Source organism: Festucalex cinctus, chromosome 19, assembly GCF_051991245.1.
Source record: "Festucalex cinctus isolate MCC-2025b chromosome 19, RoL_Fcin_1.0, whole genome shotgun sequence".
NCBI classification, from domain to species: domain Eukaryota; kingdom Metazoa; phylum Chordata; class Actinopteri; order Syngnathiformes; family Syngnathidae; genus Festucalex; species Festucalex cinctus.
In genome coordinates, this window is record NC_135429.1 from 5,361,227 (window position 1) to 5,380,504 (window position 19,278).

The 19,278-nt window shown below is 40.5% G+C and overlaps 2 protein-coding genes across 2 annotated transcripts; one reads left to right on the plus strand and one right to left on the minus strand.

Moving 5' to 3' along the window:
• The first annotated feature begins 1,881 nt into the window (after window positions 1-1,881).
• On the plus strand, window positions 1,882-4,047 carry LOC144007089 (cathepsin S-like). Its single transcript, XM_077506377.1, has 8 exons — window positions 1,882-2,018; window positions 2,089-2,216; window positions 2,314-2,436; window positions 2,927-3,076; window positions 3,155-3,379; window positions 3,482-3,647; window positions 3,708-3,810; window positions 3,876-4,047. The coding sequence occupies exons 2-8, from the start codon at window positions 2,097-2,099 to the stop codon at window positions 3,973-3,975; spliced, it is 987 nt and encodes a 328-aa protein (XP_077362503.1). The 5' UTR covers window positions 1,882-2,018; window positions 2,089-2,096; the 3' UTR covers window positions 3,976-4,047.
• Window positions 4,048-8,223: 4,176 nt separating this feature from the next.
• Window positions 8,224-19,201, minus strand: LOC144007088 (synaptic vesicle glycoprotein 2A-like). The gene is made up of 13 exons (XM_077506376.1): window positions 19,062-19,201; window positions 15,408-16,064; window positions 13,588-13,768; window positions 13,345-13,496; window positions 12,107-12,240; window positions 11,945-12,034; window positions 11,751-11,858; window positions 11,196-11,284; window positions 10,945-11,109; window positions 10,720-10,853; window positions 10,087-10,293; window positions 9,780-9,939; window positions 8,224-8,751 (listed from the first exon to the last, which is right to left on the minus strand). Exons 2-13 carry the CDS (start codon window positions 16,021-16,023, stop codon window positions 8,568-8,570), a joined length of 2,220 nt encoding a protein of 739 aa, XP_077362502.1. The 5' UTR covers window positions 16,024-16,064; window positions 19,062-19,201; the 3' UTR covers window positions 8,224-8,567.
• Between the last annotated feature and the right edge of the window lie 77 nt (window positions 19,202-19,278).

Consider the following 19,278-nt stretch of genomic DNA (forward strand, 5'->3'; position numbering starts at 1 on the left):
AAAACAAGTACAAATAAACAACTGGCATCATGTGGTTGCACAAGTGTGCACACCCTCTTACAACTGGCGCTGTGTTCATTAACCAATCACGTTTAAACTCCTTTTGAATGGGAGGCGATTGAAGTGTTTCTGGATGTTCTAGTAGGCGTTTCCTGACATTTTTGTAGTCACATCTTGGAGCAAAAGTCACCAGTGAAGGATCACATTTTTCAAAAAGAAATTTCAAAGGCATTAAATATGCCATAGAATACAATGAAGACAATCCTCATCAAGTGAAGAAAACATGGCACAAGATTGGCCAAAAGCTGGACATTCCTCTAACATTGATTTTTTTAAAAAGACGACAAGGAAACTGCTCACAAAGTCTGTCGACAGCCACTTTGAAAGAGCTGCAGGAATTTCGGGCAAGTAGTGGCTGTTGACAACAATCTCCCATCTTTGATTGAGTTTGAATGTGATTGGTTTCATCATAAAAACGCAGCTGCATCCCCAATTCTAACAGGGTGTGTACACTTGTGCAACTACATTTTCTCACCTTTTTTTTTTTTTTTCATTTGCACTTCTCCTCTCCAATATAGATTTTCCATTGGAGTTGTCGAGGGTCCCCGGCGGGAACCCCCGGGTGACTGCAAGGGTTTTAACCGTGGCCCCATGCCGAGGCAGACAAAAGAGCCGGGGCCCAATCACCGTCTGCTCCTTTGTTGCAGAGGGAGCCAGCGAGGCTGGGAAGGGGCCGAGGGCCGTGGCAGCAAGTCCCCCCCCCAACCCCCCGGGACCTCCTAAAGCACCTTTATTTGCTTTGGAAGCTGTTTTTTCCCAGGTGATAGTAAAGGTAGCACTTTGCTGGGTTGTGCCTTTTATTCATCATCATAACAAACGCACCCCCCACCACACTTCAAAACAAAAATTGTTTAAAAAAACAAAAAAACAAACAAACATCATGTACACCTTTTTGACTTCTTACTCATTTGAATACTATGTTTGGATGATTTACAGTTTCTACTACAATTTTACTGTGATTGACTGACCATGAATGACCAACAGTTGGGTCAAAAAATTTTCTTGCAAAAAAAACCGGGTCGTTTTGGTCCAAAACAAAACAACCTCGAAAATAGGGTAAAACTCACCCAAGTAGTTCATCATTCCAAGTTGTGTTATTATTTATCCTTGTGATTTTAGAGTGCTTTTATTTTCAATTAAAAAAAAAAAAGTATTGTTGATGCATAAAACTTTACTCTGCTTTTTTTCAGCTTCATGTATTGCATTTCATTTATTTCATTTGATTGAATGATGAATGGAATACATTGTATTCATCTTGTATTTATTATTTAATGTATTTTTTTGGCTTGATATGCTATACTATTTACTGTTTATTTATTTTTATATAGGTGCTTAATGTTTTATTATTTATCGGCTTATGGAATAGTATTTGTGTTTATTTACATGATATAGTAGGTATAACTTTATTTACAGGCGTAATCGACAGTTTATTTTATTGAAAACACTTTAAATAAAAACTAGCAGATTCAGCACTTACAAATATAAATTCATAGATTTCTGGCAAGTCCTTTCTTTTGAACCCCCCCCCCAAAAAAAAAGTCATTGCGCAACATCTTTTTTTCTGTCCAGGCGGCTCAATCTCATTTTAGACAATCTGCTGCCACCCAGTGCCCATGCAGTGAAACTGCACGAAACCGCTCGACGGACATCGCAGTTTAAGCGTTCTTATTAAATATATGTATATTTATATACATTTATAATATTTTAAAATAATTTTAAACATTGAATACCTTTAATCAAAGGTATAAAATAAATATTTAATAATTTAATATTTGTCAATATTAAAAGCAACAAAAAATACAATTTAGTCTCATTTTAACTGCACTGCACATGGTCAGCCAATCAAGAAGAGCCAATCAAGTCTGTGTAATCATCTGCAGGTGTGCAACATGCGGCTAATTGGATAAAAAGAGACGCTTGCGTACACTGTGCATGCCTGCTTATCGTTTCCTCACCAGGTTGGTTTAAACTGCAACATATTTGTTTCATAATGACATTCACTTCATTTCTGTTTTTCTTACTGTGTAGCTGCATCCATGACGTGGCGCCTGCTCTTCGCCATCCTTTTGGCTTTTGCGGGGGCCGACATCAGCCCGGCTCTGAATGGACACTGGGAGATGTGGAAGAAGGCACACAATAAAGTTTACTCGCATCAGGTCGGAAGTTTCCTGTCAGATTTAGGACCACTTAACTTTGAACGGCCGACGCCTGTTGTGACTTCATGAGTGGTTGTTGTTGTTTGTGCGCGACAAGCTGGAAGAGTCAGGTCGCAGGCAGATCTGGGAGGAGAACTTGATGATGATTAACGTCCACAACCTGGAAGTCACCTTGGGCCTGCATACCTACGAGCTGGCCATGAACCACCTGGGAGACCTGGTAACATTCACACTTCAAATATTTTTATTAGGAGCGTTTAAGAAGGAAAAAAAACAAAGTTCCAGCCATAAATGGCTCGAACAGTAAATGGACATTTTTTGTGGCGTAGTTTTTTAGTTTTGGTCTCAAAAAAATATATTTTAAAAAGGGCATAGAGCCTCAGTGCTTGGTTTACTTCCTGTTAGGCCCCCGTGCATGTGGGAAAGGAGAGTCTCATTTGCAGTTCACATTTACTTCATTATTCCTGTGCGGTGCAAATCAAAGTCCAGAAAGTATAAACCTTGCCACAGTTTGGCATTATCTCCAGGTGCTAGCTAGCGAATTCCATAGCTAGACCCCTGAATGCTCAGTTACTAGCTAGCTAGCTCCCCGGGTGCTCAGTTACCAGCTGGCACCTTGGGCTAATGCCAAACTGTGGCAGGGTTTTAACTTTCTGGACCTGGATTTGCCACCTGTGCAGGATGTTCAACTTAATCATCTTTGTTTACAGACCAAGGAGGAGGTCAGCGTCATGCTAACGGGTACCGTGGTGCCGTCCGACCTGGAGAGGATCCAACTCAATTTCAACTGGGAGCAAAGCACGCCGCCGCCGTCGCTTGACTGGAGGAAGCGCGGCCTGGTGACCGAAGTCAAAACGCAGGTGAGGCGTCTGCCCCATCCAGAGCTATCGAACCTGCTCCACATTTTAAGTTCAGCAGGTACTCAACTTTGTGGGCAGGGTTCTTGCGGCTCCTGCTGGGCCTTCAGCGCCGTGGGGGCTCTGGAGGGCCAGCTGAAGAAGAGAACGGGCACGCTGACGTCGCTGAGTCCGCAGAACCTGGTGGACTGCTCGCTGGGCTTCGGCAACCACGGCTGCCACGGCGGCTTCATGAGCAACGCCTTCCGCTACGTCAACAAGAACGGCGGCATCGACCCGGACTGGGCCTACCCCTACACGGCCAAGGTGAGGGCGACGCAGTTTCATATTTGTCAATTTCTCCGTAATCTACTGAAGCCTTTTCTGCCTTAGAGGTTGTTGCTTAAGGGAACTTTTTGTTTTTGACAGCGCGGCGAGTGCTTGTACAAGCCTCAGGAGCGGGCGGCCAACTGCTCGGGTTATTCGTTCGTGGCCAAGGGGGACGAAGAGGCCCTGAAGGTGGCCCTCGCCAATGTGGGCCCCATCTCGGTGGCAATTGACGCGTCTCGCTCCAATTTCCGCTTCTACCGCCACGGTGAGTCAAACGTGTCTCCTGACCCTTGCACTTTGAATTTATTTTTTTTTTGCTTGCTAGGAGTGTACGAGGACATTGGGTGCAGCCAACATGTGAACCACGGCGTGCTGGCTGTTGGCTACGGCACAGAAAAAGGAAGAGACTACTGGCTAATCAAGAACAGGTCTGTAATTTTTATACATTTTTTAAAAATGGTTAAATTCTAATTTTTCCTCTCCTGTTTGGCAGCTGGGGTGTGAAATTCGGCGACCAAGGTTACATCAAGATGGCTCGCAACAGACTGAACCAGTGCGGCATAGCGCTCCACGCTTGCTTTCCAGTCATGTGACCGCCACATGCGTGGGGCAGTTAAGGTTGTTTTTAAGAATGATTTATAATAAAGTAAAATTTGGCCTTTAAAGCTACTGAGTTGTTATTTTGTCAAGGATTTTAAATCTCTAAAATTTTGGGTATTGATTGCTTCCCTCCCCACTATTAGTACTTGTGATTTCAGGTGCTTTTAATGTCAATTTCATAATTACAAGAATTTTTAGTATAATGTAAGCCAAATGCTGAAAACGTTTATATTCGGGGAAACTGAAGCCTTCCAAAACAAACTACTTTGAGCCATGTGACAAATTGCACGAGCTCCATCTGCTGGTCAAACCTGTGCACATGGAATTTTTAGAATCACCGTTTAGAAATTTTAATTCCTTGCTGTCATGTATGAGCCTCAGCATTTCATAAATTCAGTTTAAGATCTTCAACTGTGTTGTCCTTTTACAATGTGTGATTTATGCAAGTTAACCTTTCAAGTCTGTTACAAACAATTTTTGGAGTAGGCTAATATTTACACGGAAGAGAATAAAATAAATTTGGAAAAAATACATCTTGGCCTCTAGAGAATGTGCTGTGCAGGAACAGTGCTTGTGAACAGGGGTGTTAGTATGTGTTTCGAGAATCCTAAAATTGGGGGGGGGGGGGGGGGGGGAATTAAGCCAGGTGATAACCTTTTCTCTTTCGCATCATGTAAATGGGGGTTTAATTATTGCAGGCAGATTTGCCAAACAATCTTTCTTGCAAAACAGTTTGAAGTCACTGCCAAGTCTTGTGACGTTCAAGGCCTTGTTTGCAACTGTCACATGATTTTCAGCACGTCTGAACTCCGAAGCAGTTGTTGAAATGCCGGTTCAACACGCCTCGGTTTCATTTGCTCGAATCAGATTCAAGCAGGAAAGCTTCAGCGTAACATCTCTAGAAATTAACATTTTTAGCATTTACTCCAAGTGTATGTTCATAACTCAAATTTTTTTTTTCTCATGACTGAACTCTGACAAAAGAGTGACTTTTTTTTTTGTCAGCATCACAAATATATTCAGATTCAAATACTGAAATCACCAAGAAGAATCAATTTGTCATTTACAAAGCAAAACACACACCATAAAATTTGTGTACATTTTTTTTTTTTTTTCCCCCAAACAATGTCCCACAAATTTCATACTTGCACATACAAACATCAATATATATATTTTTTTAAACACAGTACATTGATTCTTTGAACTGAACTCACATTTAAGGTAGTGTCGGACCATATAAACAAGGCAAACGAAAAAGAACCATCCTACTGTAATGAATTCTCACTTCATTCCCTGGCATGAGGAATGTCCTTGTCTGTTTAAGGGAGAAAGAAAAAGTCCTCCAATTCTTTTTCTTTTGCAGAAAACCAAAAGACAGGCTTCATTTCAACTACAGGGATCCATATAGTATAGCTTTACATATACAATATGTACTGTATGTATATATATTTAGAACTCAACTCGTCATACAACATTAAATAGTTGAACCTTTGGAGGGCACTCTTTGGATGAATGGGCAGGGAAGGCTTCATTTGCCCCACTCCAAGATGGCCGACCTGGACAGGCAGTGTACCCTTTATTGACGTGTATACATTTATTGCCCTCCCCCGTAGCTGACATTAGCATCCTTTTGTGTGTATATATTTTAAATATATTTACATATGTTAAAGGAAATATGTAAATATATTGAAATAAATCCTATTCAAAATTATAAATGTATTTTAGAAATATTGACAATGTATTTTAAATGCATAAATATATTTTAAATGTTTTATACATACATTATATACATATATAACATTGTTTTTGGATATTTGTATATACTCAAAACATACTGCATATTAATTTAAAGTGTATTTGTAGTATATCTAATTTATAACATTTGAAATATATTTATAGATGGCAATATTTCAAAAAGAGTATTAAATACATGAAAATGTATTTAAGACACATTTTAAATATTCTTAAAATATTTATCATACATTTAAAACACATTCTCAATATTTATTATATATTTATATCTTAGATTAAAAAAATAAATAAAATAAAATCTAAACCAGGTCAATGAGGAGCACAGTCACCACTTTCCGAACACATACGTTTCACCAATGTTAAAACCCCACTTTGATCAAGAACAATCACTGCAAGCAACAAACCGACATCATGGCTATCGTCGGCATCATTGTCAAACAATGGGGAAAAAAAAGAAATCAAAAAACAAACGCCACTCATCGCGTTTTGAAAGACACAAATGGCCAGCACACAAAAGACGTCCAAAAAAGTCAGACAACACGACACAAACATGCGTCACGACCGCTCGGCGAATGGACTCGCCCATATTTTTTTTTTTCCCCCCAACCTCTTTTTTTTTCTTTTTTTTTTACCCCCCAAAGTCAATGAGAAAAAAAATTATACCAGCAAAAAGAGCACCCGGGTCGACCACATTAAATGCCACACTGCATAAAATGTGAGGTGGAGTTCCCCCACTCTCTTCTCTCTCTCTCTCTCTCTCTCTCTCTCTCTCGGTAAGTCGAAATAAACGCATCAGATGTTATTTTATGCATCTAAACTTAATTCTCTCAAAAGTGGACACAATGGCATTTTGAGGGGTATTCAAGTTGTTAGCTTATTTTAGCATAAAAACAGCAACACAGGACAGAGCTTGTCTGGATTGCTAACAGTTAAATATGTTCAAGATTTACCGATAGTTAATAGTTATTATAAGAATTATCATACATCTTTTGAAAATTTGGATAAAAGTGGATGTGTTTTTTTTTGTTTTTTAATCTTAAAGCTAGTTGTTGGCCATAAATATATTTTTAATCTTTAATCAAAGATAAGATAACTGCACTTTAATAATGTAAACAAATTTTTCTTTGGTGAAAACTGTCTCAAATGTGGACAAAAAAGGTTATTGAAATTTGAGGAGTGGAAATACCCCTCAGTAGCTTAGCATAAAAAAAATAAATAAAAAAAAATAAAAAGAGAATAAAATAGAAAAATGAAACAGGTAGTCTGGATTGCTTGTCAGCCAAAAAGTTTTTTAAAAATTTCATGTGTATGTGTTTTTTTTTCTCAATTTAAAACTAGCTGTTTTTCCACGCATGTTTATGCTAAGATAAGCCAACTGCTAAATTGCACATTAATAACTTAAACACACTTACTTTGGTGCAGACCGTCTCTTGAACATACACAAAAATGGCTTTTTAGGGGTGGAAATAGGCTACTGTTATTTGCGTTGTTAGCTTAGCATAAAAACAAAACAAAAAGGAAACCGCTAGCCTAAATGCTAAATGATAAAAATAATTTACTTCATGATGGACTCAATGGCGGTTTAATTACATCTTTCAAAGAAAAAAAACAAACAGAAAAAAATAAAAATAAACACACTTTTGTGTAAACAATCGCTCTGGAGTTGTCAACATAGCTTAAAAAACAAAAAACAGGAAAGCAGCTTCCTTGGGTGGCTACAGTCAAAGTTGTGGAATGATTGGCGAAGACTTATTAGAAATTTACGCCTGTGCTGGAACTTTTTTTTTTTTAATTCGACATAACTAGATGTTTTTGTGTGGTTGTATCTCAAAGCTAAATAGGCAAGCTCGATGATTTCCTCCAGTGTTAATGCTAAGCTAAGCTAACAGATGTTGCGGCTCGGCTAAACAAAGGATAGTTTAGCCCACATGGACGCACGCAAAATTAAATAGTCAGATGTTGATTGTCCGCACACAAACTGAATGTTAACTTTCGGGGAAGTGATCATTTTAATTTTCTTAAATGTAATCAAACGTTTTTGTGCCTTATTTATGTAATCAGTCACTCTCATGCAGCAATGTTTCTTTTGGTCCCGTTTGTGCTTATGACGAGCATGAACTTCTGTGGGAAATAAGCGGAACAGATTTGAGGACTTTCAGCTGGGAATTCCTTCACAATAATTTGCTGAGGTGACCTGGAATTCGCCACAAAATGGCCGTCTTGATTGTTCAATTTCGGGAATGGGTCCAGAGACTATTTTGTGCGTCTGAGATAATCGAATTGTCCTTTACAGGGGGCGCTGCTAAGTTTGTTTTAGCGAGGTTGTATCAGGAACCCTTGGAGTCTAACGTGACAGAACGCACAAACAAAAGTCTCAGGTACCCAGCCCAAACTTGGACACAAAATCGTCCATTTTAGTTGAGGCAACCATTTTAAGATAATCTAAAATGCAAAATGAAAGCACTCACCTGAGCTAGTGCGCTGATGTGTTTGTTTTTTGTTTGTTTGTTTTTTTAATGATGTAAACGCTGCCTACTCTCGGTACATTCCTCTTTTCAGAATCAAATCGGTTGTATTCCGAGTTAAGAAAAAATGGTGGAATGACGCAAGTTTAGTTTTCCCATCCTCACACATACACATGCAACACGCACGCACCATAAAACAAGTGGGAGTCCCCTAAGGTCGATACGAATCCCGCCCAAAGAAGATGATGTCATCCACATTGAGGAGCATTCTGGGGCTTCCCCAAAATGGCGATGCAAAGTTTGTAAGAGGCAGCATTGGGACTCCGCCCCCACCCGCTGCCCACCCACCTTGCTGGTGCCACCGGTGACTACTGCAGCACCTGGCCCCGGGTTTCGGGCAGCTTTGTGGCCAGGAAGCTCCCTGCGGCCAGCGCGCCGGCGGCGAACAGGATGGGCACAGCCTTGGTGATGCCCACGAAGGACTGGAAGATGCTAATGCCCAACACGGCTGCCAGCTTGCACAGGGCGTTCAGGAAACCGAAGGCCGTGGTCCTGAACGCAACACCAAATGTGGAAGTATGTGGTACTTATTTGATTTGATTTTGATTTCAGATCAAGCTGGTGTTTAGAAACTATTGACCTTATTTACTGTTTTAGGCGTTTATTAAAAGAGAGGTATTTATTAGCGAAGAAGCTATTAATCATACAAAAGCGTATTAAATATTTTTGTGAATTATTGTCTTGAGAGAAGAGGCCAATATTGTCAGTGAAAACAGTTTGATCATATTTAAAAAAATAGCATTTATTACAGTTTAGTAACGAGGAAGTCATGTTTTTACATACATTACAAAACATTTATTCATGGAAAGATGTTTCTTTTAATATTAGTATCATGAGTTTTCCATGTAGATTTCATTTGAATGGTAGTGTTTGTATTACGGGTGTCAGGTGATTCAAATTTTGAATTGTAATTAATCATATTATTTCAAAAGTTAACTCACCATTAATTGCAAATTTTATATCTGTTGTAAATGTACAATAAAAAAAGTTTTTCTGTTTTTATACTCGTTACCATAAAAGTGGAATTAAAATGTTAACTTAATAGAAATATGGCTGCATCTTTTTGTCATTGCGACAGTAATTTCATAATAATTCATAAAATTGAGTAAAAATTAAATAGATGCACTCTTCTGTAAAAAAAACTTGTCATTTTGATTTATGTTGATCATTTTTCTGCCACTAGATGGCATAATTGCATTTGTAAGACGGTGACAGCGCAGTGCATTTTTCTGTTCATATTAAGAGCTAATCTTTAACATGAAGTTACTTGTAAAATTATGCACATTTTTAAAATTGTAAAATACAACTTGGCATCAGTCTCCACAAATATATGCATTATTAGTAAATTTATTACTGCTAAATTTTGACATGGACATGTCTGCTGCGTTGCGACTGGAATTCCCCCAAGTATGGGACGGTCAATCGCGCATTCATTTTGACACCCCTAATTTGTATACAGCTTTACATATAATGTAAAGTGTGTTGTATAAATATGCACATTTGGGGGGACGTGACGTTACCTTTTATCAGATGGGTAGAGCTCGACGGTGATCACGTCCAGCGCGTTCCAGGAGGCGATGCTGATGCCGCCGAAAAGACACAAGAGGGCGATCATTCCCGACTCAGTGTTGCCAAACATCAGGAGGAAGCAGCTGACGCACGAAATGATGCTGGACCCCGCTACGTGGATTAAAAAAAACAAACAAACAAGGTTAGCTACTGTTTTAAGGTTCCTAATTTCATAGATGCTAATTTGGTTAGCCTGTCTATGATGTTTCGCATTCTATGTTGGCCTGAAGCTAGTGGACTCCTGTGAGATGAACTTACCCAGCATCCTCAAACGGCCGATTTTGTCCATGAGCAGAGCCGACACGATGTTGCCGGGCAACACGGCCAGCGTTCCCAGGAAGTTGACGAAGTAGATCATGTAGGCGTTGTTGAAGTCGTCGCTGAAGTCCAGCATGCAGCCCTCCTTGTTGTGCAGGAAGGTGCTGTTCACCAGCTTGGAGTCCACAAGCCTGTACTTGAACAAATCTGAGACCACAGATGCGACCATTTCATTGAGGTGGTGCACGCCAAACAAAAAAAGTCACAAAAAGTATGCGTAGTTCAGTTTCTGCACACCGTCTGGTGCTGATAGAAATGCTGTTAAATGGTTGTTGTAATAGCAAGTTGACAGAAGAGGGCGAAAAGTGCCCATAAAAAGGACTGTTCATTATTCACGAGGCTTGAATTAAACAACGCAATGCAACCACTTTCTTCTCTGCCGTCTTTTTGATCATGGCACATCCAAACAACTTATTCTGGACACAACACACTCCTTGTCTATTCACTAATTGATTAACAAGTTGCCGTGGCCACGGAAGCAGCTTGGCAACGCTGTTGCCAGGGTTACAGACGACACCACCGTGACGACAGAGGCTACTTTTAAAGCCCAACTGCGTGTTTTGTGAGTCGTACCCGTGTTGTAAAACAAGCTGGCGATGAAGGTGCAGTTGCGGAAGACGGTGTGCGTGGACGTGATGTCTTCAAAGTAGCACTCCTCAAACACGGAGTCCTCGAACACCATCGACTTCATCTTCAGATTGAGGAACCTGCAGGGGGGACATTTTGTTTCATTACACATTTGGCTTTTGACTAGGGGTGTATAGACTTTTCATATGCAATGTGTAAAAAGCCACTCACTTGTCGTTGAAGTAGTAGCCCTGGCGGTGCACCTGGTTTTCCAACGTGAAGTTGAAGGTGACGTGCTCCACGCGCTCCTTGCTGAAAGTCTTGGTGCGCGATTCGTACTCCTGCTTCTGGATGTACTTGATCATGTCCGGGAACCACACAGTCAGGCCGTAGTAGCTACACTCACAAAAAAAATAAAAATAAAAAATAGCTTAATTAGCTAAACAATTTAAATAGCATTCCATAATGATGAAAGTGCTTACCTGAAAGACATGCTGAACCAAACAGCCATGAGCATGAACGTGGTCCGCTTGTATTCCGGGCTGAAGCAGGCAATAATGTTGTTCCGGATCTGCAATGACACAAATAAACATTCGTGAAGGAACTATGAGACAAAACCCACATGAAAACAGGGTGTAAAATGCATGCCAAGGCAACAGGTGGCGCCATAACCCCTAATTGTTACAGTAACGTCTCAGTTTGCCCATATATGGTGTGAAGCTAGCAAACTGGTTGTTTACATTTTTGTGTTGTACTATACAATTTTCAAATCTCTTTTGTTTTGTGTTCTGTTTGTATGTGTTGCTGTGCCATGTGTGTTAAAGTAGCAGTTGTTTGAGTGTGTGTGTTTTTTTTTTAAAACAACTATGCTAATTTCGCATTATATGTTAGCATTAAGATAGCAAACTTTTGTTGGACGATAGTATAATAGTTTTGGTTGAACATTTTGGTATTTAAATACGTTTGCTTTTTTTTTTTTTTAAACAGTATCATATCGTTGATGATGAGGTTTCACTCGATCTTGTTTTTCACCTCACCTGTTGGGAGAGGCTCATAATTTTGAGGCGGTAGCGCTGCCAGACAGGTGTGTCAGTGCCGCCTTCTGCCAGCTCATCTATCTGCTTCACAGTCTTGATGGTGGTCACCTGGGATAGAAAATTGTCACTTCTTTTTCTTACTGTGACCATGGTGGGGTTTTTTTTTTTTTTTTTTTTTAAAGCGATGTACTCACGGTAAAGACTTTCTCCGGGTGTCCCTTAGCTCGCATGTTCGTGTCATGGACTTGCTTGAGGATCATCCAGCCTTCGTCGTGTTTGCCGTTCTGCTCCCAAACAAAAGCAAGCAGAGTTCTTGTTGGTTTAGTGTCACTCAGCGCGTCGTTCAATTGACCGACCTCTAAGTAGAAGCGCGGACTCTCGGGCATGGCGCTGAGGGCGGCGATGGCGGCGACCGAAGGGAAGGCGCACACCAGCACAAAGACGCGCCAGCTGTGGAATTGGTAGGCTGAACCCATCTGGAAGCTCCATCCTGAGAGAATAGCAAAAATGCTTCAGTAGACGCCATGCCCCAATTTATACATAAACACCTCCCTCAAATAGATGCTTGTCATTTCACAACAGGTAGGTGCCTAGAATCATGTCACTTTTATTAACACAAATAAATAAATAATACAAACCTTCCACAAATAAATGCCTCCCTATTCCCATCAGACAAAACAGGTATTAGTTTTTAGTCATGTCAGGTGATAGATGTTGCTGTGTCAATGTTTCATCCGCTTAAGATAAATAAACGCCACCCTCAAATAAAAGCATTCCTAAAATTGTCACCTCATTCTTCACATCAGGGGAAAACAGGAATTGTAATCACATCATTTCACAGATGTTGTTCATAAATAAACACCTCTGTCAAATAAAACCGTTCCCTTAAATAGACACCTTTTTCCTCCATATCAGCAACACAAAGTAACTAATCACATCTGATCATAGGAGATGTTTAACAAATAAATAAATACAAACAAATGAATAAACACCTCCCTCAAATAAACATCTCTAAAATAGAAACCTATAGAACAGTGAGTGTAATCACATTATTTGACAGATGCTATTCACAAATAAATGCTGCCCTCAAATAAGCACTTCCATCAAATTGACGCCTCCCAACTCCCTTCAGGAAAACACAGAAAGTAACTGTGACCATATCAATTTATCCAATTCAATCCACTTTATTTCTAGGAGCACATTTTATAAACAAGCATTTGCAAAATTCTGCACGCTATCATACACAACATCTAGTAAAACCAGCTATAAAAAAAAAAGTCAATAATATATTAAAATACAATAAGTAAAATAAAGTAATACATTAAAAAATTTTTAAAAAACAACACACAAGAAGGACCACACAATTCACACTAAATTAAAAGCCAAGGAATATAAGTAAGTCTTAAGATGAGACTTAAAACATTCCACTTTATAGACACTATTGTTAAAAAATAAACTAAACACCTCCCTCAAATAGATGCTTTCTTTTTCCATCTATAGTTGAGTAAATAAATACATCTAGTCTCAGATCCAGTGGTCTGTACATAACAAATAAAACATTTTGAGTAAAAGCATCCGGGACATGGCACCTCACCGTAATGGGGGATGATGGCCCAGGCCATGGCCGAAGCGTAGATGCCGCCGATCATCCAGAACATGCAGAGCCAGCTGAGGTGCTCGCCTCGCTTCTCCTGGGACAGAAACTCCGAGTAGTAGGAGAAGACGATGGGAATGGAGCCGCCGATCCTGACACAAACGCACTTTTCAATCCAACCATTTTCTCCACATTTCGCCGTTGAAGGCGTATCATTTTTTTTTGGTGCGTGTTTCGTTTTACCCGACGCCCGAGAGGAGCCTGCAGAAGAGGAAGGTGCTATATCCCTGCACGAAGGACGAGAAGAAGGAGAAGACGCTGTTGATGGACAGCGAGATGAGAAGCGACTGACGGCGACCAATCCGATCGGCCATGGCGCCCCACAGGAAGGCTCCCACCATCATTCCGAAATACACAATCAGACCTGATGACACATACACAGCAAATGGCACGAGTGAGTTACACAATATTAGGTACATATGTATGTCTCATAAAAACGGAGTTATGTGACTCATAATGCATAATCTTGCTCCCAGGGTTATCATCCATGAATGCTTTGGGTCCTGAATATAATAAAGAAATGCTCATGAAAAACTAAACAAGTAGTGCTCTGAGGTCTGCATTCGAGTGCCAATTAGTGGAGCCCAGAGTTCAAACCAAACAGGGTGACGCAGCATTTAGCTGTTATGCTGCACGGGCATGCTTTTAAATCCAGATTTAAAAAAAATGTTTCTTTCTAGTGTTAATTTCATCAACCAAAATTAAACAAATATAATTTCGTCAACACACATTTTTCACCAGACTAAAACTAGACTAGACTAAAATCCTCATTAATAAACAATAACTGGGACTAAATCAATATGCACTTTCGTCGACGAATGAAAATGAGACGAAAAGGGACACTTTACTTATTTAGCCATTTTTGGCAGTCAAACAATATTTTGCCTATTAATAAATTTAATATTTTCATTATTTTTTCCTGTACAATTAGTACCTTTAAAAACACATTTTGCAACTTGCTGTCAACTGAAAATGACATCACAAGGGCTCAGGTAACCTATCACAGCTCAGCTTGTGAATGTCACATGACCAAACTTAAAAAACAGGTGAGCTGTGATCGGTTACCTGAGCCCTTGTGATGTCATTTTCAGTCAACAGCAAGTTGCAAAATGTGTTTTTAAAGGTACTATTTGACCGTGAAAAATAATGAAAGTATCAAATTAATTATAGACAAAATATTAACTTTTTATTGCTATAATGGGCTCAATAAGTGAAGCATCCGTTTAATAAAAACTGGATTAAAATCTATGGTCATTTTAGTTCGTGAACAAAAATGAGATAAAAATTATGATGTATTTATTTATTTATTTTTAATCTCTTCTCTGCTAATCTGTCATGTGACTGTCATGTGACAGACAGTGACACACCCCCTTTAAATTTGCAGCTACCAAGTGCAATTTGCACAAACAGGAGGTGGGTTCACAGTGAAAGGTAAATAAATAAATAAATAAATAAATAAATAAAGTAAATTATGGCAATAACGTTCCAAAAATAATGGTAATCGGAGCGCTAATTTATGGTGGCTAATTTACTAGCTCATCATAGCGTGAAGCCATAGCAGGCTAGCCACTTGTTAATACACTGTAATTGTGTGTCAAGTTGATTTTTATTATTATTATTGTTATCATTTTTAAATTAGAGAACATTTTACATGAAATAGTTTTACATCCGGAATATTCCACATAATCTGCTGACAAAACCCCCCCAAAAAACATAAAAAAATATATAGGGGTAAAATGACGACCCTGACAAAAACAAGACTAAAATGCTAACAGTTTTTGTTGACTAAAACTAGACGAATAAAATTATGTTTTCTTGGACTAAAATCAAGACTAAAATTCTAGATTTATAGTTGGCTAAAAATTGATTAAACAAAACTGGATGAGGTTGACTAACTAAGACAAAAACTACTAGCAGACTAAAAAAGTAAAAAAATGGCCGATGAAATTAAAAATTACGACTTCTTTCTCATACCTAAATGATTACTGAACGCACGAACGTACCCAGCATGCTCTTGTTGGGCTCGGACAGACACATGTCCCGCTCGGCGCTGGGCAGGACGAAGCCCACCACGAAGATCTCCACGCCGTCGGCCATGAGCGCCAAGCCCAGCACGAAGTACAGCGTCCACTGGAACTTGCCGTGGCCGCACTCCTGCAGGATGCTCTCGTACTGCTGCGCCAACTCCTCCTGGTCTTTGCGCCTCTCCGCCTCGGACGCCGCCACGTCCCGGAACTGCTGCGGGACCGAGCCGGGCCCGCCGGCCAGGCTCCCCTTGCCCGACTCGGCCCGGGGGATGCCCTGGTACTCGCCCTCGTAGATCTCGTCGTCCTCATCGTGGCCTTCGGTGGAGTCGCTGTGCCCGCCCTCGTCATCGTCGTTGGCCGCCTGGCTGTCGCCGCGGTAGTATCCGCCGCCGCCGCCGCCGCCGCCACCGTCCTGGGCCGGGTAGTCGTCGTCGTCATCCTCCTCGAAGCGGCTGTAGGAGCGGCGGCTGTACTCGTCATTGACGCGGTCGACGCTGCGCGCCACCTTCTTGGAGGCCTGACGCTTGACTTCCTTGGCGATGTCTTTGGCGCCTTTGATGAAGGCCGTCCGGTTCTGGTAGCCGTCCTCCATCTTGTGGGGGATGCTTGGCTTTGGCAGGAAAAGTTCTCAGACTGGAAGGGATGTCAAGAAAGGAACTGAGCCACTGACAACTAGAGTGGGTTAACTGTGGTGTTAAGTGCAAAAAAAAAAAAAAAAAACCGTGCTTCAAAACTTATAATTAGGGCCGGACCGATTAATCGCCCGTTGATTATAATCGGCCGATTATTGGCCTTCAAACATCAGCCAATTGACCGATTGTTTACCCCTTAAAATATTATCGAAGAAAACCGAAGATTCCGACACTGTGAAAGTACCCCGAATGCACCATTTTGCTTGCGTAGCATTAGCAACTAGCAAGTGTGTAGCGTATGTTATTCTGTTGTCCCTCAGCGTCCTTTAATCTGTTGGAGTTAACTGTAAAATTAAAACACACAACGTTAAGATTACATCCACACTATATTTAAATACAAAACATCACTAGCCTAGCGCTAACAGGAAGTTAGCAACCGCTAACAGGAAGTTAGCATCATCTTCGGGAGTGTTTTTCCTTCAAATAACGAATATCCACACACAAAATGCCACATGACATGGCACAGAATACAATCCCTGAGGTCCCAGGTTAGCCCAGTAATTCCCAAGACTTGTGAAAATAACACAAGATAAAAATATATAAAAGAAATGGCTAATGCTTTATAGCAGCTGTAAACAAGTAAGAATGGTTTTATTATTGACACATAAATCTATACTTTATGACATTTTTTACATGGACCTGTCATTCAAAGGAGATAATCTTAATAGCGAAGGCTTGTGCTTAAGCGGCACACATTGAGAATGAAGGGTTTAATTGTATGCATCATATATATTTTTAAATAATCAGCAGATTAATCGGTAATCTGTATTTTTTCTGCCAATAATCGGTATCGGCTTAAAAAAAATGCATATCGGTCGGGCCCTACTTCAAGTTAATCAATCATCTTTAATCAAGTTAATTAAAATCTTCCCTTGACATTAGGGTGGCCAATGGGGTGGCTGCGACCACCATTAGCCACATCGTAACTATGCCCCTGTATAAAAATGACCAAAATTAAAAATGATCGAAAACTTGAAATCACTCTCCAGCAAAACGACTAAAGTGATGTTCGCCCACTTTGGTTCTAGTGGCTTGGTTAGCAAAACATCAATCCAAGCATCCGTTTGTTTGCATCTGCCCTGCAGGAGGTCAGTGCTGAGTCACACTTGCTGCTGTTTTGTTGATGGATGTGTTGCGTTTAATGGCAGGCAACATAAGGCAGTAAAGTCTCACAAATGGAGGAAGGAATGACACAAACATTTTAAGCCTAACCTTAACACTACCCTGCAACATTAGACGAAAAAAAAAACTGATGATACCACTTTTCCATTATGCGCCAAGTTGTTAGGTTCATTCCTTTCCAAACTCGCACGCTAAATTTTAAGATTTAGCACCGCCGTGGAAAATAAACAACAGGGGCCTCCCGGGTGGCTCAAATAATAGAAAAAAAAAAAAAAATGAACGAGTGCCCACATCAGTCTGAGGAGCGAGGCGCTAAAAACAAGCCAGGCTTGAAATTGATTGTTCATCAAAGTCTGCCCAATCGTGTGGAACATCATCATCAAGTCTTTTTTCTTCTTCTATTTTTTTTTCTTTAAAGCACAAACACCAAAAAGAAGCCCAGTCATGTTTGCACAATGGCCACAGGGAGGTGTTTTCTTTTCAGCTTGGCCTCAGGGGGACAACGTATTTTTGCATAGAGTGCTGCTGAGTGTGCTGCATCTGCTTGTGTGCCTGCCATAAAACAACATGTCTGTTGTGTTTGGGGTGATAGGGGGGTGGGGGGTAGCCCCCAGCAGTCCCTTTTTGAGGTCTGGTAGGTGATAAGGCCCAGTCAAAATATTAGGGAGGCCTACAGTGAACAGTATAACCTGTCCAAACACAACCACAACAATATGTTTTTTGTTTATTTTTTTTAAACAACATATTGTTAAACTAATACACAAAAAATAGGAATGACTATATTAGTGAAGGCACTAAGTGATTTTATCTCATGGCAAACTTTACAGGTTGAGTAAAAGAAAGAGATGGATAACATGAGATGATATGTTTTCTGACTGTCCCTGAAGGCATCACGAACCATTTTGCTGATAGGTAAAGTGACCACAGGTCGTAAATGTGGTGAGAAATGCTATGCTATGATTTCAGGCCGCCCCTTGAAGGCAATACATGACTTAGACTATATCGTTCACTCATAGGAAGTAAAATTGTGATTTCAGACCGTCCCTGAAGGCAGCATGAGTCTTCAACAACCCCCCACCCCACCCTCTGTTGGACCATTTCAACCTATGCTAATAAGACCGAATCTAATTGTCATCTAAATATTTTTTAAATTTCTAATCATACGATGCAATGTCTAGTTGTCTACACACAAACACACCAAAAGCCATCAAAAGTACAGCGACAATTGAATTTACAACACACATTTCACAATTTTCCTCGGGACCCATTCAAGAAAAACCAGCATTGCCATGGCATCGTCTCCATTTGTATACGCCAAAAATAATGCCTAACCTCACTATATTTGTATGCGCTTGCTGTTATTGTGCGCCTCATATTTGCATTAGCCTCTCGCAGGTGCAATTGTGCAAATGAAGCCTCCGGTGCATTCAGAATGGCGAGCAGAGGAAAGGAGGGGAGGCGGGGGAGGAATGAAAGAAGGTAACGGCCTCCGTTGCACATGAGAGAAATAGCAACCACAACGCCACTCAAATCAGTGTGGGGGGACACGTCAAATGGCCAATTAGGTGATTTATTGCGTGGAATCAGTGCAAATCCGCCCCGCTGGAAGCTTGTCACGACCCGCAACACCACAACGTCCACCCACCCCACACTCATAAGGGAAAAAAAAAATCGTGTTAATTGTTGCGTGCAGTCCAACACGCCCATCGCGACTGTTGCAGTGAGAGCAAAAAAAATTAAAAAAAACAAGTACATTCGTGATAACGTGACGTTTTTTTTTTTTTTTTTTACCGCGTACGTAAAGTAGCCTACTCACCGCGCCTTTCGGTCTTCGGAGGATGAGGATGGTGGTGGTGATGAGGAGGATGGAGGAGGCTGTTGCTGTGGTGGTGGTGATGATGATGATGCTGAGAGAAGCCCACGCCTACACGCAGTCATCATGACACACACAAACGCGCGCGCATTGTTACTGGTAGAAAGTAATGTTTACCACCCACCCCAACGTATTTGAGTATTTTTTGTTTCCAAACGAA

What these genes read in the sequence shown, in the direction of transcription:
- LOC144007089 (XM_077506377.1), top strand. Translation starts at nt 2,097, where the DNA reads ATGACGTGGCGCCTGCTCTTCGCCATCCTTTTGGCTTTTGCGGGGGCC. An exon ending in TGAACCACCTGGGAGACCTG is followed by an intron (nt 2,437 to 2,926) that starts GTAACATTCACA and finishes CTTTGTTTACAG; the next exon opens with ACCAAGGAGGAGGTCAGCGT. An exon ending in TGACCGAAGTCAAAACGCAG is followed by an intron (nt 3,077 to 3,154) that starts GTGAGGCGTCTG and finishes CTTTGTGGGCAG; the next exon opens with GGTTCTTGCGGCTCCTGCTG.
- LOC144007088 (XM_077506376.1), bottom strand. Translation starts at nt 16,023, where the DNA reads ATGGAGGACGGCTACCAGAACCGGACGGCCTTCATCAAAGGCGCCAAA. An exon ending in GTCCGCGCTTCTACTTAGAG is followed by an intron (nt 12,035 to 12,106) that starts GTCGGTCAATTG and finishes GTTTGGGAGCAG; the next exon opens with AACGGCAAACACGACGAAGG. An exon ending in ACCCGGAGAAAGTCTTTACC is followed by an intron (nt 11,859 to 11,944) that starts GTGAGTACATCG and finishes TTTCTATCCCAG; the next exon opens with GTGACCACCATCAAGACTGT.